The following is a 24,755-nucleotide window of genomic DNA, read 5'->3' as shown; positions in this document are numbered from 1 at the left end:
ATCCTAAACAGAGACAGCACAAACACACTGGAAGTCCGTGTGAAGGTCTTAGGGTACCGGCTGTTGCCTTGATTCATAAAGGCAGGCAGAAATTGTTGCGACTTCTGTCACAAGCACAATTCCTATAATGTCCTAAGCACCTTCCAAACAGTGGAAACACTGTATGTGTATACAGATATATGTATATATACTGTAGGCCTATATGCATAAACCTGGGGTCATCGCCATGCTATGGCTTGACATAATTGTCTGAGTAAATGTTGCATGGCAAAAATATTACCAGAACACACAACAAGCCAGACCCGAATCATAACGGGTCTGTTCTAAATCCATGTGTACACTCTTAGAGTCAGAGTTACTGTGGTCCTCCTCGCAAATAAAAACATGTGAGATCCACTTGTACAAGTGGACTCCTAATGTTAGTGTCGTAGTAAATCAGTATCATATACTGAAGATTACGACCAAAACTAGAAACACTGTTCCTACGAAACAGTGTGGGCTCGCTTGTGAGCCCACACTCATAAATAATGAGGATAACATAGTGTTCTCGCCTTTCAGGCGAGCCCACAATAAAAACATTATAGTGGTTTGCGAACACATTGTCATGTGTATGTGCATACTGATGACCCTAGTATGAACGTTAAAATGGGTGCATTCCGTTGAGCTTAATGTCAGAGTGTGTGTATTAGCGCCTCCGGGTGGCAGCAGAGCTCATGTGCAATCTCTTCCAGAGGGAGAGAGAGACACTGAGAACTCTGCTAGAAACACAAAGTAAACTGCTGGACGTTGAGTTTCATATGAACATCCATTCTAAACATCTAAAGGATGTATATGTGAATAAATGGAAGCTGGAGACAGAAACAGGGAGGTTTCTATGGTGCTGCATATGGGGGCTTGCTCCCCAGAGGTGGCTGTGACCAGTGTGTGTCCTTCCTGGGCCGGGTCACGCCATAGCAGCTTGTGAGGTTCCCGCCTCCTGTATGAATGACCTTGTCTTGCAGCTAGGTCTGTAGGAGGCTACGTGCCTGCTGTTTAAAGGCTAAGCAGCTGTGTCCACTCCAGCCCAATGGACTAACGTCTCAGGGTGGCGGTGCTAGGTGAGCCGAGCTCAGGCTATGGCTCCACCCGGTTATTCACCCTGCCTGATGTAGACGGGTCTGCATATGTTCACACGCCCGCATCATTACAGGGGAGGAGCCAAGCTTAGGCTATGGCTCCCTCTTGATCAGCCCTGCCTGGTGCAAAGAAGGGTTTCTGCGGGAAACCACTACAAGCTTGGACAGCCTTCGTAATCCACTGCTTTGTGTAGCTCGGAGAGCTAGCGCCGAGTCGCTCCTCTCGTGACCGTCGTATCGCCGATGGTGTCGGTTCACGCGGCTGCAGAGTAGTTCTGTCTGCCGGCAGACAAAACACGCTTATATGGATTCGCTGTCGTATGCACACTCTGCGATCACTTTGTTAGCAGTTATGCTAGCCTATGCAACAGAGTTGTTGTTCTATCTGTACACAGACAGAACACGCAGGCGACTTTCCTTCAGAAGAGAAGGGAAAGAGAGGCTCCAACTTGGGCAGTTGTTTTCGTACTATATGGTGTATAGCTGACACTGTCAGCTCGCACATCCTTGGTGTAGTTCGCTGTGGAGCCGTATTCGGCAAAAACACAGCAGAACATATAGCTGAGCCGGGCGGAGCAGAGCGTGGCCTGCATGCTCCGTCGGCAGATTGCTGTCCCATCACTATGACTATGACACGTAATCATAGACATTATTATGGGCTCCTGCTTCAGCTACACCCAAATATGCATAGTGCCATGCAGACCATGGCAGCATGACATCAGGACCCAAACAAATCATTTGTGGTTACCACTGTGAGTGGGTCGGATGTCCCTATGTGCATATAGGGACATCCAGTGGTCCAGAACTACCGATCCAACCAATATGCCCATATATGGGCATCAGGGATCTCCGTGTATCTGGAAGAGTGAGCACAATCTCAGGTTCATCTTAGACGACAGAACCTTTGAGTTCCAGGCCCCCTCGTTCACCGATCTCTGCCCCCCACTAGTTGCGGCGTGCACAGGATGAACAATGGGTGACAGGTCGGGTCGTTTGCTCAGAGGAGCAGTGCCACGGCAATGTGGCCAGGCTCCGGCAGCACTTTGGGCACCTAGACCGATGCTTCGGCAAGAGCAGCTCTCACAGTCCACAGGGTTCATCGGCAAGTGTCGAGGCCGAAGCAGGGACTCTGTCCCTTGCTCCAGTGGGACGGGCTATCCTCAGGGCTCGCTCCTCCCAACTCTGTGGAGAGACCTGGAGTTTGTGCCTCCACCCTTTGGGGCTTGTGTCAGCCCGGAGCACATGGTGCCCCCGGCTTTCCTGAACATGCGGCCAGTGCATTCCTTGTTGTTCACAGTCATGCACCATATGGGCGTGTTGCTGGCGGTGTCAGCTTACACGGAGCATGCTAATACAAGAATGCTCCATACAGGTTCCCACGCTGAGGATGATCCTGCATGGTAGAAGCCGGCATGAGGTATGAGGCCGCAGAGTGAGCTCCCTCCTCGTCCCGAGTTGGTCGCGTCGCTACGTCGGCTGTCGGGGACGTATTCTTGCTCTAACGGGGTCAGCTAAAAGAATGTCTCCCTACGAGCATGGGGGACGCAGATGCTTCCTACATGGCAATGTTTGGGTGGTGCTGGTGCCAATCCCTGCATTCCAGCCTATGGCCTGATCAGAGTATGAGCCAGTCTGTCTATTTAGCTGCAACCTTCCCACCCTCCAGTAGGGTGTTGAAGCAGGGTTGCAGTCACTATTGGGCCCTGCCGGGCCTCAAAGGTAAGTATAGACCTAACTGCCTTGGGCGGATGGTCTCCAAGACTGGGCTCTCTCATTGGGTTGTGAAACAATCCCAGCGGGCATACTGTATAGGCAGGCAGGAAGGCCAGCCCCAACAGGAACGTGTGCACATCCCACATGGCACACAGCCTCATGGGAGCAAAGGTTACAATGTAACCGAACGATCTACAGGCTCATCACACATCACACAGTGTCGTGCTGTGAGCTGGATCAACAAGTTCTCTTGTAATACAGTTTGCACACTATACAGACGTATTGGCGTGGATACGGCTGATGCTTACTGTGGTGTAGCTTCGCTGTGGAGCCTGATGGGCGATCACAGCGGAGCGTGCTTAATACTGTAAACAGCGCACTATACGGTGTGTTGCAGCAGTGCTGTCTACACATCCGTGGTGTTTCTGGTGGAAACCAGTGATGGTGTTAAGCCATGCAGTGAAGCGCTCTTCCCATCACGGGATGATCGCGCTCTGCCGTGCTGTCGGTCCTCATAGAGATGACGCGGCAGGCGCGGATACAAGTGAGTTGGGTTGACAGTACAGTTCACTGATACAAGGTCAACAAAAAGGGATAAGACCACAATAAAGCTGTTGGCTTGTTTACATTGGGGGTCCCTTTGAACTCGATTCATACAAAACCTCAAGTAAGGTGTATGGCAGTAGCTCTTGAGACTACTCTGTGTCACTCACAAGTTTACAGTGCTTGGTTACGCACAGTACACGGTCACTGTAAATGGTCGGTGTAGCACCATGACCCTTTACAATCATTCTAAGATGATTATGGTCTACCAACCAGTCCGACGTGGTTGCAGAGTTGCTAAGCAGTGATTCTATTTAAGCAATTTAAATTGAATCTCCACCTGACTATGACATATTGTAACAGCAGAACAACATGTGTCTCTGTTGAGTACAGCAAGAAGAGAGAGCTGGGGAGTTGCAAGCCCTGTCAGTCCATGAAGAGCTTGGCAGGTCCTGGCCACATGATGGGGGAGTAATGTTACACCCCAACCCGGCCTTTCTCCCCATGGTTCTCTCAGAGACACGGCTCACTCAGGTGATTGAGCTCTGTCCTCTCTTTGACATGCAGACAGGCAGAGTGGAGACACAGTCGGTCCACACTCTGTCCTGTTAAGAGCATTGGTCGTTCATCAGGGCCACAGGTGCCCACAGTGAAACGAAACAGCTCGTCGGGGGCTCAAGCTGAGTGCTTGGGTAGACCGTGGTCAAAGGCTAGACTGTCCCACTGAAGTGGTTCAGCAGGCATACAAGCAGGTGGGAGTGCGAGTACACTCCACTCCACCCGTGGATCGGTGGCCTCCAGGGCGCTGTGGAATGGTGCATCTCTGTCCGAGATCTGCACGGCAGCGACATGGTCAACACGGTTGACATTCACCCGGCTTCACCGACTGAACGAGGCTGCATCCACCCTCCGGGGGGTTGGTCTTGTATGCTACTCAGCGGTAGGTGTCACCGTCACCTTCACCAGTCAAGTCAGACCTGAGTCTAGCAGGCCAGCTCCCTGTATCAGTGGCCTTAGCATCTGGCGGGGCAAGGCTCTGGGTGGCGTCTTACGCCGTGCATTTAGCGGTGGTTGGCGTCTGTAAATACCTTAAATTGCACATGAATGTGAATATATTCTAGATTCAGTATGTGCTGGGTCGGAGCCCACTGGTGTTGGCTTTGGGGTTCTGGGACTGCTTCGCTTCTTCACGAGGTGTCTTACAGAGTTTCCCCATACATATTAATACATATTAAATATGTAAGTGGAGAGATGATCTCGATACGATAGAGAACGTGAGGTTACGTTGTAACCTATGTTCTCTGAGTGAAGAGATCATCTCTCCACTCGAGGTCGCTCAGAAGCGACGATGTCGATCAAGGTAAACCAGTGTGATCACGCACACCTGGGCCTTATATACCCGTGCGTGCCAGTGTCAGGTGACACTGGTGTGTCTTAAAAGAATATCCACGTCACATGTTAGGTGGGGTCATTCCCCATACATATTAATACATATTAAATATGTAAGTGGAGAGATGATCTCTTCACTCAGAGAACATAGGTTACAACGTAACCTCACGGTCACCAGCTGCCTGGGGCAACAACACGTTGTCAGTGACAACCTGTTGCTGTGGTGGTCTTGTCTGCATCCCCATGATGTGGTCCACTTCACTCAGCGGGGGGCAGACCTCCTCCATCATCTTCCAATATGTGTGTCTCTGTCTACACACACACACACACACACACACACACACACACACACACACACACACACACACACACACACACACACACACACACACACACACACACACACACACACAAACACACGCGCGCGCACACACACGCGCGCGCGCGCGCGCGCGCGCGCACACACACACACACACACACACACACACACACACACTCGTAGATAGTACATTGTTACATTGATACATAGATTGTTTAGATCAGGGGTCTTCAATGTTTTCAGGCCAAGGACCCCTTAGTTGAGAGAGAGATGAAGCAAGGACTCCCACAACCTTTTCAGAGATTCCATACAGTTTCATTGTTTGACAGCACATGTCAATTTGTGTTCAGATATTTAACCACTTGAACCGTCAATACTTAATAAACTTGACCTTTCACTCTGTACTTAGTCTGCTCTTTTCCCCTCTACACCAAAGCTTTTTGCCAAAAATAGCCGATCTACGAGCTTGTAGATCTACTATTTTTGGAATATGGAATATTTGCAGAATATGGACGTTTCTATCACACAAAGATTTGGAGGACCCCCTGTAGTAACTCAAAGGAACCCCTAGGGGTCCCGGACCCCCTGTTGAAGACCCCTGGTTTAGATTGTCACAGCTTTTATTAACAAGTATATGTAATCAATGTTTGCAGAGCAGAGAGCATTTAACTGAATGTAAAAATGCAATCAAATGGACCATTGCAGGTATAATTGGTTACATTTGCTCAGTTCTCAGTTGCAAATGGATAAAAAAAGACTGACGAGGATTTTACTTTGCAGTCACTATTGATTGCCAGCTTGACACATGAACATAATGAATGTTTGTTCTAGTACGTGTCAATATATTGACAGTGTGTTACACAATATCGATGGACATAATCAGGGCAGACAAGGGAGTTTCTCGACCCACTGCACCACCCAAACGTTTCTATACAGTAGGTTAATGTGTATAGTATAGGATAAGCTTCAACTCCTATAAATCAGTCACCATTTGGACATCGATAGGCTACATGTCATTGTCTATTCACAGCTTCGGCCATATATCATTTACAAACATGGACAATTTTGCTGTTGATAGCTTTATTCTTTCTCCATAGTCTGAATAATTGTGTCAATATGTTGGCTGCACTATGAAAAAGACTGGGTGCTCGGAAGATTAAAAAAACTGAAGTGTGATGAAGGCTCTTTCTCATTGGTAGGGAACTGAAGATTCAAAAGAAAAAAAGGAAACCATGGCACTCTTCTTTAAAAGTTAAAAAGCCTTCAATACATTGTGGCTAGTTCATATTTGAATAATACAATTAAAAATGGGATAACCACGCATTTCGGCTGACACCAGCCTTCCTCGGGGTATGTTGGCTCCCCTTTTGGCTAGACTTAATCTGCATTTTAAAATGCATTGAACCGTAATGATTACGGAAGGTTGATTTTCAATAAATGGTGTCCAATTTGCGTGTATTGGAGCCTGGGAGGCTGAGAGCATGTTCTGGTGTGGCTGTGTATACTGTAGGTGGGCGGTTCACCGTCTGACGTATGGTGGAGGGAGCATTTCCTGGAGGTCCATGGGGCAGTGGGGTGTGCATTTTGTACAGGACTGTAGCGGCAGCAACCAGTCTTCTGTGGCTAAGGCTGGGGATGGAGAGTTTTGTACAGGCAGTGTCCTGGTCAACTCCAATAATATTCCTCTGAATATTAAGTAAACCAAGATGTGTAGGTGGAGCACTCATCCAGCTAGCCTGGGAACAATATCATTTTTGGGTTTCTGATCCGGTCGGGAGCGGAAATAACTTTATGTCATGTTAGTTTGTTATGGTAATCAGGCGGCCGGAACCAAAATGACTCCCCTAGTTTAAAATTGGTTTAAATTGGTATAATCGTTTTGTTTATTTTTGTATGATAATCGTTTGGTATGTTCATCTAATTTCTCGTAGCGTGACTGGCAAGAATAATGAATTGATTCGCATTATGTGGGGAACAAAAAACACAGTTTTTTAATGTATTTATGTATTTATTTTTACCGGATCACACGGCTAGTTTTAGAACAAATACCAGGCTTTCCTCCGAGGTGGAAAGTCTCAACTCAACTCAACTCAAACTTTATTTATATAGCACATTTAACATGAGAAGTCAACCAAAGTGCTGTACAAGTTAAAACGTAAAAAGAGCAATAAAAACAATACAATAGCATACAATGAAATAAGCATAAGTCTGGTGACGCGAGGTTACATCCAGCTGAGTGAGGCGTACTCCATGACACTCCATGATGCATTCTACACTCAGCGTTACATGAGGATGTTTACTGTGCTGCTGGTTCTGTCCACTGTCACGTAATAACTCTGTCACTGTCCTTTGCAGCTTGTTTGATGGGGTCCTTCAAGACCTCACAGGGGGACCACAACTGTCTGCAGTGTCCCAGCAACAGCCGCACCACTAGCGAGGGAGCCACCAACTGCGTGTGCCGCACCAGCTACTACCGTACCGACTCTGACCCACCGCAGATGCCTTGCACCAGTATGTATAATTATACTATTACATGTAGCTCCCTTCCCCACTCCCTTGCCTTGTAAATAAGAACTTGTTTTTAATCTTGCCTGTCTCTGTGAAAAACTGGTGTACATGTGAGATGTACAGTATAGAACAGTAACAGTGGTTATGGGAAACTGCCTTTAAACACTAAACAAGAGCGACATAACCGGCATTTAGGATACAAAATAGCAGATCTACAAGATCACAGTGCATTGCATCGAATGTTGCCCCTATTTTGTTTTCATAGGAAGTAATGGAAGGTTGATCATTTACTTTATTTTTCTATGTAAAAAAGTGGACACAGTGCTACACACCACACTCGGTTATTACATTTCTTATAATTCAGTTATTTCACAATTAGTCATTCGTTTCTCTCAAATCACTAGTTACTCAAGCTGATAGTCACATAACTTACTGTATACTGATGAGTATACAAGCTTTGTTGGTTAACTAAAGTACCTGTCCTGTCCACCACATCTATACAAACAGTAGGCTACTGGCTGTGTGCAGAGGAGGAAGCAAGACAGGGAGGGTGATCATTAAAGGGCCACTTCACCTCTGGGACAACCTGATAGGGTTATCCCAGAGGTGAAGTGGCCCTTTAATGTCACTGCTTTAGCAACTCCTACAGTCTGGACAGGACGAGTAGGACCAAGGTGCCACGTCCTCCCAGTCGGAGCTCCCCTCACTGGGAAACCAGTAGGGTACAATAGCAGTTGGGAAACAGAAATGTGTGGGGAGGTTTAATGACTAAATCAGGAGAAACAAGTACAAGTAAAACACCCTAATGGCGATTAGCGACCATCAAGACGACAGAGCTTCAAAATACGTTGCTGCTTTCACACTCACTGACATTGCTCTGTGCCACTCACTCACATATAGCTCTGTGCTGCGTCCCTGTGGCTTTCACAGACGTGACAGGACATGAGCGTGACAAGAGCCGCGTGACTGACTCACTCACTCAGGGACATGAGCTGGCCCTTTTCATACTAACTAAGAGTAAACACAAGAAAACAGAATCTTTGTAAATGGCACATGGGCCACTCTAATGCTCTTATTCCCCCTATTCCTTGCAGCTATTCCATCAGCACCGCAGAATGTCATCTCTATAGTGAATGAGACATCCCTGAGGCTGGAGTGGACTGCGCCGCGGGAAGGCGGTGGCCGTGAGGACGTCGTCTACAACATCATCTGCAAGAGCTGCGGTGCCGGGCGTGGTGGCTGCACCCGCTGTGGCGACAACGTGCAGTTCGTGCCACGTCAGCTCGGTCTGACGGATACGCAGGTCCACATCAGCGACCTCCTGGCCCACACCCAGTACACGTTCGAGATCCAAGCCGTGAACGGGGTGTCGGACCAGAGTCTCTACTCGCCACAGCACGCGGCTGTCAACATCACCACCAACCAAGCTGGTAGGTCGACTTTGAAGTCAGCACTGACCCGTAAGGTTCCAATTAAACCATTTGCTGACTGAGTAGTCTCGCGTAGCCAGACAACTATTCCACAATCTCCGAATGCCGGGAGCATTTGACCAAATCACGGAGGCAACAGTCTGGCCACGCGAGACTACTGACTGAGTTGCTCTTGTCAGCATTGTCTTGGCCCAGTTTAATCTGTCTGTCTAGGGCACATCTTATTTTCTCTCATGCTTTTGCCCGTCCTAACTTTCTGTCTCTGGGTCTTTGATGTTCTCAGCACCATCAGCCGTGTCCATTATGCACCAGGTCAGCAGAACCCCCAATAGCATCACTTTATCCTGGTCACAGCCTGACCAGCCAAATGGACTCATCCTGGACTATGAACTCCAATACTATGAGAAGGTATTGTCAACCAGGTCTTTTGTCCAATATGCACTTTTTTATAATCATAATGACTTGTATGATTATACTTTAGCAGATTTGACGTTGTAAATGTGACCATGTCAGGTTATCATTTTGTTTAGATGTAACTATAGGGTTTTATTATTTATCATTTTACCTGAATGAGCCAATCTACCGGTATGTTTCAGAACCAGGCAGAGTGGAACTCCTCTGTGGTGAGGAGTCAGACCAACACTGCAGTCATAAGAGGACTGAGGCCTGGAGCTATATACATCTTCCAAGTGCGAGCTCGGACTGTGGCCGGATTTGGACGATTTAGTGGCAAAATGTACTTCCAAACTATGACTGAAGGTATGCTGAAGATCTCTTTATCTCAAAGATTTTCAAGAGAAGGAGGAATTCCAGTTTAATGTGGGATATAATAGCGAAGTTGAACGCAAATTGTTTTTTCAATTAATTAAATTATTCCATTGAATCATTTGAATGCAAAAACTGTATTGTGTCAACCACACATTATTACTGTATAAGTCATATGATACACTCAGCAGTCCAACAAAGCTTGTTAATAGATTTTCTGGTGTCCTGAGGGAGATTTTTCCTTAGCATGTACGCACACTCTCACTTCACAGCACTCTGTACTTATTGCATTATATTGACCTCTCAGATATAAATGATGTTATCGCTGGTTGTAGTGTTAACCTGCATTGTATTTTAAATCACTTTTAATCACTCAGAAAACCACCATGGCTTACTATGTTTTTATTTGCAGAGGAATATAATTCCAACATCCAGGAGAAGCTGCCTCTGATCATTGGCTCAGCTGCTGCAGGAGTGGTCTTCATCATCGCCATCACTGTGCTCATCATCGTCTGTAAGCGGTCAGTCACGCAGCACGCTGTCACTCGTAAACAGATGCCATTATTATACAGTACCAACTGTTATATTACTACACATTATGCATGTTCTGTGTTTTTTACGAGGACAAAAACATATGTTTTCTTCCAGTATATTGCCGCTGTCAGATGGAAACCGAAACCATTACTTTTCAGGAAATGCAAAGAAGATATTGTCTGCCTTGCTTCGCAAACCCTTGGAGCAGAATTGTGTTCATGGCAGATGTGTCTATACTCAGGGGTACTTCAGTGAGCTTGCAAGCATGCTTGCACATCTGCTGCCTTCCTGTACAAATAGACCAGGACAGGGCTGTAATCTGGCATACTTGGCCTAGAACAGCCAAGCAGTGTTTTCTCTGAGTTCCACATAGCCACTAACAAAATCTCCCATCAACTCTAACTCTACTAGAGCCCCAAGTATTGTCAGCCGACACCTCCATTGCCTGCGTGGCCATGAATATAGCGTATCTGGTGTATTCAGCTGACAATGCCCAAGCTGACAATTTGTTTGGACAAATAAAAATCCAAACAAATATTATGTTCCTTTTTAGTCTGTTAGCGCCTGGCCTGGTGATATGCGCTTCAATGAACAGACCTTTGTAGTTACAGCTGCTGACTGAGTTACAACTAACATACTGTACAGTAGCATTACCTGCATTTATGTCCTAGAGAGGACATGTTATATAAGAGTGTGTGTGTGTGTGTGTGTGTGTGTGTGTGTGTGTGTGTGTGTGTGTGTGTGTGTGTGTGTGTGTGTGTGTGTGTGTGTGTGTGTGCGTGCGTGCGTGCGTGCGTGCGTGCGTGCGTGTGACCTCCCTTATGGGAGACACAGGTTTGAATCCAGGTGGAGACAGGGCTGGACAAAATTTGCAAATAATGCCGAGGCCAGTCCACTTCTGAAAAGTGGCTTATCTAATGTTATTTTCATCCCTTGTGCTTATTAGAATTAATATCAGCATTACATTTCAACATCAGTTCATTAATGAACATGGTTAGCCGTCTCTCTAATGCATAATTGTGCATGCAGCCTCTTTTACACGCTGATACAGTCAGCCTAAACCATATATAATGGATTCATTTAATAGATTACAGTCGGGGCTGTCTACAGAAATAGCTGAGGGTCCCTGCTTTACTTAACAAGATTTGCACTCCACTGAGCACACGTTTATAGTTTTTGTTCTTTCTGTGTGTCCATAACAGAAGGGGTTCCGATAGACCAGAATCTGAGTACACAGACAAGCTTCAACACTACACCAGTGGTCACCGTAAGTCACATGTTTTAAATGTTGTATTTTAAGTAGTTTTGCAAATGTTGTGCTTGTTTTGCTCTAGGCCAGGGGTTTTTAACTTCTTTGACTTGATAAATAACCTTTTCATCCACGGCACCCTTGAATTACACTGCTACGTAAATATGCATATCTTTCCACCTGAGATACGGTATGTCACTGAGAAATATCTGACTGAACTGACTGAAAATAACTTTATACTTGACGTTTAACCTCTTCAACCCCCGCATTACTATTCTGGGGGAAGGTTCGCCAAAAATAGCCGATCTACAAGCTCACAATGCGTCACAACTTGAAACGTTGTGAGCTTGTAGATCTGCTATTTTTGGTGAAGAGAGTTGAGGTACTGTAGATGGAAAATAACGCATCGAGTACAGTGCAAATCAGGTCTGTTTTACTAAGCATAGAGCGTCTCAGTGGTTAAACTGAAGTGATAACAGCAGTGATAGCAGAGTGGTTAGTGTCCATACCTAGGACTCCGGAGGTCCCAGAAGTCGCAGGTACAATTCCCTGCTCCAGCTATCACTGCTCCCCTCCCCCCGCGCGCCTTGTGCAAAGCACTGGGGGTCAGCTGGGTTAAGCTGAAAACTGAATTTCCCTTGTGGGATGATGTAGGTAAATTCTATTCTAAAATTCTATATTGATGAATTCCACATATTGTCAAATTATTCTGCGGCGCCCCTGGACTGGCATCACGGCACCCACTTTGGGAAACCCTGCTCTAATCTAGACTTCAGAGTTTCAGTCACTGTTGCGGGGGACATTATAGAAAAGCTATCCATAGTTTCCTCTCTGTTTCTAGACTGGAGTTGAGGATAATTCTAAAACCTTTTTTCACAGTGTTCTATATCTATACCGAACGTAAACTGGTTTCTTCTTACACTACTTCATCCCAGTGTCACCAGGAATGAAGATCTACATTGATCCCTTCACATATGAGGACCCAAATGAGGCCGTAAGGGAGTTTGCCAAGGAGATCGACATCTCCTGTGTGAAGATAGAGCAAGTCATTGGTGCAGGTAAAATTGCAATGTGTCCCATACTGCAGGCTGCTACATCCACATGGTGTAGTGATTCTTAGATGCATTAGAATAAGACCATAAATAGAGGACACGGTGGCGCAGGTGGGGTTGGCAAAAGGGCTCTTTCTGTGTGGAGTTTGCATGTTCTCCCTGTGTCTCCTAGGGTAGGTACCCTCACAAAAACATGCTGTAATCCTGGTCTCTATACTGCCTCCCCCTGGCCAGCCAGGGCGCCTGATGGAGCCAGGCTAGTAATAACGTGTTCCTTCCACACGCTACGTCCAGCCGGGGAATCTCTCCCCTGTCAGGTGATAAGAAGCAACTTGGTCTACTCATGCATAGAAGGAAGCATGAGGTCAGTCAGTTGCTTTCCCCAGGTTGGCAGAGGATGTGTATCGCCCAGGATTACATGATTAGATAATTGGCACTGGGTGAAAAATGGGTTACAAAACCATGGGATAAAAATCCCTATCAAGGATAGCGTTTAGAAGATGTTCCTGGGAATGGAGGAAATGCATAAGTACAAATCCAATATAAAATGTAGACTTGATACACTTGAGCTGAACTTGAGCCAAATTTCTTGTTCACACTGCCAGCAGGGGTGAGATGCCATGGGCTCGGCGTGGGCTCGGCGAGCCCACACTTATTTTGCTGCACGCACACGCGCCTCATATGCACACACTAATTAACAATAAAAACAGAGTGCGCGCATGATGTCATGAATTTAGAGGACCCACACTTCTAAAATCCATATCAACACCACTGACTGCCAGTAAGCTACCATGGCACTTCCAATATACGTTTTTGTAGTGCTGGTACCATTGGAGGTTTTACCATTTGCATGTATAAATGAGTCATCGTCTCATCTCTTTCACTATAGGAGAGTTTGGAGAGGTGTGCAGTGGAAACCTGCGTCTGCCCGGGAAGCGAGAGATTCTAGTGGCCATTAAGACACTCAAGGGGGGCTACACAGATCGCCAGAGGCGGGACTTCCTGAGCGAGGCATCCATCATGGGCCAGTTTGACCACCCCAACATCATCCACCTGGAGGGGGTGGTGACCAAGAGCAGCCCTGTCATGATCCTCACAGAGTTCATGGAGAATGGATCCCTGGACTCCTTCCTCAGGGTAAAGCACAATACTTCATTGTAAGCCATGATGTCGCTGGCTGAAAAGAACCAGTGTTCAACTAAAACAGGTTTAAGTGAATGTAGGGCTTATTACTCTGAATCAGTAAAACCACCATGGGTTCTGTCTGTGTCCTAGAATTAACATTAGCCACTTGTCTTTTGAACAGCTTGAGGATTTGCTTAGATTACTTCATCATCACTACAGTACAGTCTTGTCACTCTCCTGTTTAGCTGAAGCACTTATAACATGGTGGCCCTATTTTAGGCACGTCAATATAGATATTTCCCCAACATTTAGAATGGAAAAATACAGAGATCCGATCGGCTATTGCTACAAGTTGATTGTCTATTATTGCTATTCGTCGCATGACAAAGTTTGTTAAGGAGTTAAGGATATATCAAGGCATCGTTTTTCCAAAATGTCAGCCATACATGGTCATCATCAGGGGCGTCACACCAAATTCTGGGCCCTGGGTACAAGGATTCACTGCGGGCCCCCCATGAATGTTAACTATTGAAAAATAGCAGATATACAAGCTCACAGCGCGGCACCGAGTGCCGCGCTGCGAGCTTGTAGATCTGCTATTTTTGAAAAATCGTGTGCAAGAAACTTATGTTTCTATGTCAGTGGTGCTCAAACGTTTTCATGTGAAGGAGCCCCAAGATGATATGTATTTGGCCACAGCTAGACCCCATCTCAAAATATTTAGTTCCAGGGACCCCTCCCCGGAAGCAAAATTTGAGTTACAAATGTGCGCTTAAAAAAATACATATTCAAAGATTTGCGCACATTTTTACGACTTTTCAAAAATAGCAGATCTACAAGCTCGCAGCGCGGCACTCGGTGCCGCGCTGTGAGCTTGTATATCTGCTATTTTTCAACAGCTAAAGTTACTAGGGCCCCTCCACCTTGGGCCCTGGTAACTCAGTCCCACTTTCCTACCCCTTGTGACGCCCCTGGTCATCATGGCCAACTCTATCAATTACTTCATAAATCACTAGCGGAAATCATTTTAAAATATAACTTTTTATTTTTTCAGCAAAATGATGGGCAGTTTACAGTGATCCAGTTAGTGGGCATGCTGCGTGGCATAGCAGCGGGGCTGAAGTACCTGTGTGACATGAACTATGTTCACCGAGACCTGGCGGCACGGAATATCCTGGTCAACAGCAACCTGGTGTGTAAGGTGTCTGACTTTGGCCTGTCGCGCTTCTTAGAGGACGACGCCTCAGACCCCACCTACACCAGCGCTCTGGTGAGTCACTGTTGTGCATTTAGTGAAGACAAAACTACTGCTTGTCCCAATTCATATAAAGTAAACTGGAGTTAAAAGAAGGCCTTTAGTTCTACTGTTAATTTGTGAAAGTGCATGCTGCGATAGTTCTCTCAAGCAACTCAAGCAAGTTTCCTACCATACTGAATTACTTTGGAGAATGGTCTACACCAGGGATGTCAAACATACGGCCCGCGGGCCGGATCCGGTCTCTAGCCCATTCCTGTCAAGAGTTATGATTGTTTTAAGAATTAACCTAACTAATGCCTGCTCACTGCAGGATAGATTTCTCCCACCTGGCAGTGATTGAGTTGATTGATTGGAATGTTAAGTGACCAGCTCTCTCTCTCTCTTTGAAGATGACAGCATTGCTAGGAATGGGGTGGGGGGTCTGGCTATGAATAAAACCTGAACATACCTACAATATTCGAACTGTACTCAAAGATTACACATATTAGACATGGAAATTAATGTTGTTAAGAAAATAACTTATTTAAAAAATATAATAATAATAAAATGTAAAAGTTGTATTATTCAGAATATGCCATTATTGTTCATTACTTTTATTCTTTTTATTATAAAATACAATAAAAATAATTATTGTCCTGCATCAATAATATTAGCCATTTACAAATTATAGCAGAGACTATCAGGAATTGAATTATTCTATTATCAAATGGTTTATTCTTATTGGCACTTCTTAAAGGAGTAGTTCACCCCCAAAATGCCATGGAGCCAATGGAGACTCATTCCTAAAAAATACAATAAAAGCATGCCTATTGATTCCGGATGGACCCGGAATCAATGGGGGGAAGTGTACTATTATCACATTTTTGTCTTAGTAATACGACAAATAAAATAAAAATATATTATTGAACTCAAGTCTCCATGGTGTGAGTAATCAAAGAAAAAAATAGTCATTTTGGGGATGAACTACTCCTTTAAACAAATAGCATCTCTCGTACCTAACTGCAACTGTAATACCAATAATGAAAGTAGCTATTTTACTTAATAATTAACACAATTTGTAAAATGATATACTGATATACTGCTAGCTACAGCAGTGGCTGAGACGACAGGAAGAAAAACAGAGCGAACATGTGCGCGAGTGTGCATGCCATCCGATCCGCGACTGGTTCGGCCCTCTTCAAGTCGCCTTTCATCCAATGCGGCCCTCACCCCAAAATGAGTTTGACACCCCTGGTCTACACACTACAGTGATGTCAAGTACATAGTAAAACGCTTTAAGACCTGAGGCTGATTCTAAAAACACCCTCTAAATCCTAAAGTTTCCTGAAATGTACGTATGTTGCTATACCATTGTTTTGGGTTGAGATTGGCACATTTCCTGGGGCAATCTGCCCAGATCACACGTGTCTTCTTCTTCTTTTTTAGTTTTTTACTCATTTGAAACTACATTGCAGTGCACATCATGGGGTGATCACTGCTTGCCTCCTGTGAATTGTTTTATTTTTTATTTTTGTTTATTTTATTTTTATTTCGTTGCTGAGTGAGGTCAGCAGACAAAGTGACATGAGTGAGATGAAAAAACCTGAGTGAAATGTGCCAATGTCAACCAGAAACATCGGAATACTGTACATATAGCAACAACCCCAAAAGGGTTCCCGGATTGATAGGTAAAAACCCCAAAAGGGGTTCCTGGTCTAAAGTAATTTAGTCAATGGACACTAATTCAAAACATTGGCATCAAAAATACTTCACAATGTATCTTCACCAGGGCGGGAAGATCCCCATTAGATGGACAGCGCCTGAGGCCATTCAGTACAGGAAGTTCACCTCCTCCAGTGACTGCTGGAGCTACGGCATCGTCATGTGGGAGGTGATGTCCTACGGAGAGAGGCCCTACTGGGATATGAGCAACCAAGATGTGAGTATCATGACCTGAAGGAAGATTTAACAGTAGTCTAAACTAAATACAACATAATATAGAACAGTGGCTCTCAAAGTGGGGTCCGGGGCCCTCCAGGAGTCCAGGGGTCCTTGAGGGGGTTCCAGGGGGAGATACACTGAAGAAGGCTGATAGCCGAAACGTTTTTTTCTCATCCTGACATGTAATAAAAAAAGAAAAAGCTACTCTTGCCACTGTGTGCGATCCATCCTCCTATGAATACATGTTAATCTAAAAGGAGCGCACCAGTCCGTCAAGTCAGAGTGTGGTGGTAACCAAAAAGTCGGTTCCAGGGGGTCCCCAGTGAAATTAGTGAATATAACTAATTTGAAAATATAAATTAGTGTGACAGCTTTATATACATCGGCTATATGAATATAGATAATTTATAAGCTCAAAGCTTTGGAACTCGTTATAAGCTCTGAAAATATATATTTTTGACATTTTTGAAGATTTCTTCAAAAATAAATCAGCAACACAAATCTTGTATTATGAGGGTGCCTGCCTGGTATAAAATATTTTCAGATATGGGTCTGTGACCAAATACATTTGTTTTAGGGTCCTTGACATAAAAACACTAATATAGAATAATAATGGTCTCTTTTTGGAGCTGTGTGGAACACAAGCTCCCCTATACGTGGCCGTGTGTGTAGGTATGTGGGTATGTGGGTGGGTGGGTCTGTGGGTCTGTATGTAGCCTGTATGTAGTAACCCTGGGTGACCAGAGAGGTGCTGTTGAGTCTAGCCTGCCCTGAGCATCAACTGCAATACACACACACACACACACACACACACACACACACACACACACACACACACACACACACACAGCTCCACTTCGAACAGAGGTTCGATTTTTTTAATAATAGTCTTTTATGTTTTGTTTTAGGTGATAAATGCTATAGAGCAGGACTACAGGTTACCGCCCCCTATGGACTGCCCTAGTGCATTGCACCAGTTGATGCTGGACTGCTGGCAGAAGGATCGAAACAACCGGCCCAAGTTAGGCCAGATTGTGAGCACGCTGGATAAGATGATCCGCAACCCCAACACCCTCAAGGCCATGACGCCACTCTCTTCAAGGTATGGCCCTCTTACTGTCAGGGTTCCCACGGTCATGAAATTCCTGGAAATATTTTGAAATTAGAAAAATATTTTTCCAGTACTGGAAAAGTTTTGGAATTTATCAAGGGTCCTGGAAGGTCCTGGAGAAAATAGCTATGCATTGTCTTTGGTTATTGATTTTGTTAATACCTCTGAAATGACAAATTAAACATGGGCCAAATTGTCAAATATTAGAGGCAGAAATTGTGAAAATAATCTGCTGTTTTCACAATAGAACCGTGTTATGCAAAATTCCTCAACTCTTAGTGCTCGTCGGGGTCCCCAGTTAAAACATGATTATATTGGGGGTCACAGCCTGAAAAGGTTGAGAACCACTGGCATACACTACCTGTCTTTGGGCATTGCGCATAGGAGTAAGCGACCTGTTATTGAGCTGAATTATTGTTATATAGTCCTGGAAATTGGGTTAAATATTCTGGAAAAGTTTTGGAAAGGTTTTGGAAATTAATTGGTGAAAATGTGTGTGAACCCTGTACAAGAAATATTCAGGGTTAAGCACCTGAATATTTCTTGTCCCTGGATTTAATTTGTAAGTCACGATGTACAACAATATTATCATTATTGTTCTGTTTCTGCAGTGTTCACTTACCTCTGCTAGACCGCAGTACTCCAGACTTCTCGTCCTTTAGCACAGTGGACGATTGGCTGGAAGCCATCAAGATGGGTCAGTATAAGGAGAACTTTGCCAATGAAGGCTTCACCAGCTTCGATGTGGTGTCCCAAATGACCACAGAGTAAGTCTGCTTTTAACTCATGGCTTCAACCAAACAAATTCCAACAATTTGAAAGTATCTCTTCATTTAGCTGATGTTAGTGTCTCAGGCAGAGATTGTACTGTGTCAGATGTGAGGCACATACTTGCTTAGAATAGCACTTAAGATACTGCACTGTGGGAGAATTTACCGTGATGGGAACAGAATGTGCAGAGCGTGTACATTTTCAAAAAGGTGAGTTTGAGCCCCTTCAGAGCTGTGCTGTCTCCGTCTAAAAAGTTCAAGCTTCATTCTATTTTATCTACTTCACTCCCATAAGCAACCCAGTTGGTTATTTAAAGTGGTTGATCCAATTTTCATGCAGATTAATAACAAACCTCGAGAAAAGCACCCTTCAGGGAAACAGCACATTTTCTATTACAGGAGTGGTAAGAGAGATAGCAATCCACAGCTCTTTTAGAACGGCGCAGAATGAAAGCATGGTTTCATTTCATCATAAAAAAAGTTTAAACTTTGCGATTTGAGCTTCATGCAATACCACCCACAGGATATACACTTCTCAGGAAGATCAAGTAGACTAACCATTATATTGTATTAACGATCACCACCTACCTTATAGATTAAAGATAGTCAAAATAATATATCATTCACACACGCATGCATGCACAGAAAAATATGTGTTGCAGCTTAACATTGCAAAATTAATGTTTTGTTTATCTACTGTATGTAAGATGACTGACCTTTGGTTCCCATAGCTTGTGAACTAATAGTATAACATCGTTGGTACCATGCTGTATCTCTGTCGGGTGGGAAATGGCTGAATTTGATGGTAAAATGAATTCATTACTCTACATGAATGTTTCATCACATGACATGGCCCTGGGTACAAGGATTCACTCACATTTTGAGCTTTAACTATTGAAAAATAGCAGATATACAAGCTCACAGCGCGGCACCGAGTGCCGCGCTGCGAGCTTGTAGATCTGCTATTTTTGAAAAATCGTGAAAATGTGAGTCTGAATATTTCAAATCCTTCTAAGCTTTTTTGAAAAATCTACGTTTCTATGTCAGTGGTGCTCAAATATAAAGTATTTGGCCACGGACCCCCATCTCAAAATATTTAGTTCCAGGGACCCCCCAGAAGATGACTGAACTTTGGTTCCCATGGCTTGTGAACTAATAGTATAACATCGTTGGTACCATGCTGTATCTCTGTCGGGTGGGAAATGGCTGAATTTGATGGTAAAATGAATTCATTACTCTGCATGAATGTTTCATCACTTGACATGACTCTGTCTGACTGGTCTCACTCTGCTCGACCACTAAATAAAATATGGTTGTGCAATGAACCGGTAAGCACTTGAGGGGGTCTGTGCTTCAGGCAACAGAGGCGCTATGATGTGGATTGTGCAGTTGTAGTGTGACATCTAGTGGCTGAATATTTCTGTTTCACCTTTAACATCTTATGCTGGTCCTGCTAGACTTTGTTTAGGCCTAGAATTATTGAATGCTTTAGCTATTGAAAAATAGCAGACACTTATAGAATCGGGTCACTTATAGAATTCAAATTTTCAAGATTTTTCAAAAATAGCAGATCTACAAGCTTGTGATACATAATACATATATTTGTTGTTCTTGATGTTTAGAAGATAAGAGCTCATGTCCTATAGTCCTTTTCCTCTGGGCTGTCATTAATGTGCAGCTTCAAAGTTATTGATTGATTGACTATGCCTATGTAATTACCATCTATGTAAGGGATAATGAATGGCTCCGCGGTGAATGACGATAGATAACAGACCGACGGACTGATAACTCCCCGAGGCGCTAGCCGCGGGGGAGTTATCAGGCTGAAGGGACATGGTAGCGCGACACGGTCGCCTTGAAAATAAGATTAGATAGAATCCATTTTCTGATACTACGTTGTCTATTTCTCGCTTAAAATATTCATCAAAACATTCTTGAGAGCAACGTTTAGTTGTAAATGTCGCTGTGTGTCTGTTTACATGGCTGACATGTTGGCTACAGCACAAGGTTCACGCAGTACAGCTTGACTGCAGCAGGTGCTTTGAGCCTTTGATTAGGCAGCGTTCTGTTATAGAGCGGAGCGGTCTGTTATCGGGGAATATCAGACCTCTGATTTAAGCGATTGACCAATCAGAATCAAGCATTCAAACAAGCCGGGTAATAACAACTGATGCTGTAGGTACCTACGTGCACTTGGACACTTGTTAATTGCCTAATTGCATAGCTATTCTCACGTGTTCCAGTAGTATGGAATGAGTTTGCCTGTCTGTATATGAAGACCTCCCGAGGTCGAAACATGCTGGCAGTGTACCTACCTACTTACCTGAGATTCCCAAGATATTCCCGTAGGTCCAGTCCGCCCACGCCAGAGATTCCAAAGATACTTATTTTTTACTCTGGATGGCGCTGTTAGCTAGATTATGGGTCACCAATGGGGTATGTAGCAGGTCACCTAGACATGTTGATGATGTCACCGGACCAAAATCAGCATTTCCGTTTTTTTTAGAACAAAACTGTAAAAATCTGTATAATGGAAGTGGGCGAGGCGAGTGGTGGAAAAAAACACTAGATGGCAGTGTCTAGATTATCTGGATCAGCAGTTCTTACCAAATAGGAGAAAGTCTAAGGATAGTTGATGACATCACTGGTTTGGATGATTTTTAATGAAGGCTTTTTTCTTACAAACTGTAAAATGGAAGTCTATGAGTCAGTCAATGAGTTAATACATGTAGGCTTTTCCTTCTTTTTACTCCTGAGTGCCCAAAAGTATTACATTAATTTCTATGCTACTCATTAGCAGAGTATTTTGTTCTACAGACCTCTCCCAGTTTGAAAGATGGTTTAAGGTTGGGGTGCCTGGTGGTGGCTCAGTGCATAGACCATGTGTTCCTTGTGAAACGTGTTCAAAAGTTCAAATCCGACTCCCAGTCTTGTCTTGCATTTCTCTCCTCTCTCTCTCTGCTTTTGGCTTCCTTTCTCATACTCTCTCCTTTATATATAAAGCATGAAAATGCCCCACAAAATGAATGAAAAACTGTTAAGGTGTCACCACTAGCTGACTGGTCTCTTTCCACAGGGACATCCTTCGAGTGGGCGTCACGCTGGCAGGCCACCAGAAGAAGATTCTCAACAGCATTCAGTGTATGAGGGCCCAGATGAACCAGATTACCTCCGTGGAGGTCTGACCGCGCAGACCTAGACAGACTCGGCACGCTGTTGTCTTCCCTCTCCTTCTGCATCCAGGGGTGTCGCACCAAATTCTGGGCCCTGGGTACAAGGATTCAATCACATTTTGTGCTTTGGCTATTGAAAAATAGCAGATATACAAGCTCACAGCGCGCCACCGAGTGGCGCGCTGCGAGCTTGTAGATCTGCTATTTTTGAAAAATCGTGAAAATGTGTGCGGAGTCTGAATATTTCAAATCCCTCTAAGGTTTTTTGAAAAACCTAAGTTTCTATGTCAGTGGTGCTCAAATTATTTTCAGGTGAAGGACCCCCAAAATGATATGTATTTGGCCACGGACCCCCATCTCAAAATATTTAGTTCCAGGGACCCCCCAGAAGCAAAAATGTACAAATACATACAGTATATTCAAAGATTTGCACACATTTTCACGACTTTTCAAAAATAGCCCGTCCACAAGCTTGCAGCGTGGCGCTCGGTGCCGCACTGTGAGCTTGTATATCTGCTATTTTTGAGCGGTGGTTACACCGTCTCCTATACGTGGCCGTGTGTGTATGCGTGCGTGCGTGCGTGTGTGTGTGTGTGCGTGTCTGTATGTAGCCTGCAGGCCTGCAGTACCTTTTATGACCACACATGTTAAGGGAGGGGCGCTGTTGTTCAGGCCAGGCCAGACCAGGCACACACACACACACGCACGCACACACACACACACACACACAGGGGGGAAGGGGGGGGGGGGGGTAAACCACCGCTCAGTTCACACGGGTGTGATTTTCAATAGCTAAAGACAGGCCCCTCCACCTTTGGCCCTAGTAACTCAGCCCCCCCCCTGTGACGACCCTGTCTGCATCCTTCCACTGGGAACATCCTTGGATCCCACAAAATGTCAGGACTCTCTGAGAGACTAAAGACTAACCCTCCCTCCCACCCCAACACAGCCAGCACATTCCTTAGTTTATCGTGCTCTGGGTCTTAACGTCGCAGTCATACTTCAACCTGAAGCTCAGTGCTTCAAACTCACCGATCTGTCTGGGCAGTCCCACATTCCCAACATACTGTACCCGCATAAGGAATGCCTTGAACTTTTTAATTACAGTTCTTTGATGGAGCATAATGGGCAATAATGACAATTGCTTGTTGAATTACTTGTTGGTAATACAACAAGCAGTAATACATAAAACAATCAAACATTATTGTGAGTTGTTAAGCCATGTTGGTTCTAACAAGCCAAGCACAAAGTATGAATGATCCTAGCTTCCCTAGCATGTTTAGTGTTCACACAGATGCTATGATTTTGTTTTATTTGTGCACCTCTTAATTGGTATTCATTGGACAAAGACCATGATTGTGTTGCCACCCAGAGGTGAATTGCACTCTGTTGAAGCTAGTTTGGTACTGTGTCTGCTATTACAGGATCTTGCAGGTAGTGGCAACGATGCTGTCAAATGCTAATAAGCCGCTTTTAGGGTTGCAGAAAGTCAAAATAGCAAATAGCTTTGACTGGCAGAGAATGATAGAATAAAATAGAAAATGTCACGGTACCTTTTACAAATTTAGAGACTGGTTGGCATGGTGTACATTCTATTGGTTCACATCCACAGACCCAGTTTCCACATGCCAACTATTGGACCACTTATACAGTTTTGGTTTGTCTCATTATTTGGCTCCCAGACTGGATTAATGTGAAGGGATTTGCCCTTTAAAAGGGCTTTGCTTATACAAGAGGCGCTGGGAAGAGATCTACTGTACAAGGAAATCATGTCTGATTGTTTTTTACTGTAAAATGACGTCACATTGGCATCATGGACATCAATACCTACTGTAGGTCATCAGGAGTAGGAATCGATATCACATAAGTTGAAGTTGTGTGGTTTTGGAAACATCATGAAAGCCTGCATGGTCATTGGTCAATACTGTCTGAGTTAGAAGTCTGAACGAGCCATAAAGGGGTTTTCTTTCAACAACAACTAGCTCTACAACAGAGGTCACACTATGGGATAACAATGTGTAATGTTATTACGGTACTTCTTACACTCCAATGGCAAAGAAAAAGAACGTTTTTAACTTCCACCACCTTAAAAATCTCATGTATAAACGTTGTGGACCATGCATGTCATTCACTGTGTTTTCACTATCCCTTTTGCAAGAGCTGTGAAGCTTTAGGGTTAGCATTAGGAGACCAGCTGTTTTCAACTAAAGGTTTTTCTACTACCATACCTCGGTTGTGAAATCAAGGGACTACACACAGGATATTAAAACATTGGTTAATAAGCAGGAAATACGATATTACCAACTGCTGCAATGACATCACATTTTAGCTGCAGTGAAAACAAACCTTTTGTCTTGTACTGTACATATCGGACACATTTGACTTTGTGTTGTTCACATCAACAGGCCACAGCCATTGAAGCTCAATATAATGACATTCACACACATCCAGAGTTACAGTAGCAACAACCAATTGATGTGCAATCTTTATTTCAGTGACTCTGTAACTGTTTGTGTTTGTTAAATTTGTTTTTATGTTTGTTTTGTACTTGGTAGCTTGTTTCTTTATTTTTTATTTTCTTTTGGGGTGGGGGATGATCAACAGATTTTTATGTTGGGGAGACAAAGTTAGCCAAATTGTTCATCTTTTAATGGTTAAAGAAATCTTTACATGTCTAGTTGTAAAAGGACTGGATGATAAGGGTCTACTGTTTTTCAAATAAGGAATCTTAACCTTTGCCATACTGTAGGATGGGCACTGTGAATTCTTCTTGGAGAAAAT

General features: G+C 44.3%; 1 protein-coding gene across 1 annotated transcript in view; it reads left to right on the top strand.

Moving 5' to 3' along the window:
* ephb2a (eph receptor B2a) overlaps positions 1-21,986 on the top strand; it is a gene marked incomplete at both ends in the record, with an annotated part of 61,420 nt that extends 39,434 nt beyond the window's left edge. The window contains 13 exons of the mRNA XM_080733195.1: positions 7,435-7,590; positions 8,682-9,017; positions 9,301-9,425; positions 9,614-9,776; positions 10,195-10,303; positions 11,519-11,583; positions 12,501-12,623; positions 13,507-13,754; positions 14,797-15,012; positions 16,769-16,918; positions 17,829-18,022; positions 18,643-18,798; positions 21,878-21,986. Of these exons, the coding sequence (XP_080589321.1) occupies positions 7,435-7,590; positions 8,682-9,017; positions 9,301-9,425; positions 9,614-9,776; positions 10,195-10,303; positions 11,519-11,583; positions 12,501-12,623; positions 13,507-13,754; positions 14,797-15,012; positions 16,769-16,918; positions 17,829-18,022; positions 18,643-18,798; positions 21,878-21,986 (2,150 nt within the window). The remainder of the gene's footprint in view (positions 1-7,434; positions 7,591-8,681; positions 9,018-9,300; positions 9,426-9,613; positions 9,777-10,194; positions 10,304-11,518; positions 11,584-12,500; positions 12,624-13,506; positions 13,755-14,796; positions 15,013-16,768; positions 16,919-17,828; positions 18,023-18,642; positions 18,799-21,877) is intronic.
* Between the last annotated feature and the right edge of the window lie 2,769 nt (positions 21,987-24,755).

The sequence above is a fragment of the Nannobrachium achirus genome (genome assembly GCF_963921795.1).
Source record: "Nannobrachium achirus genome assembly, chromosome: 9".
NCBI classification, from domain to species: domain Eukaryota; kingdom Metazoa; phylum Chordata; class Actinopteri; order Myctophiformes; family Myctophidae; genus Nannobrachium; species Nannobrachium achirus.
This window is presented reverse-complemented; position numbering and strand designations above follow the sequence as displayed.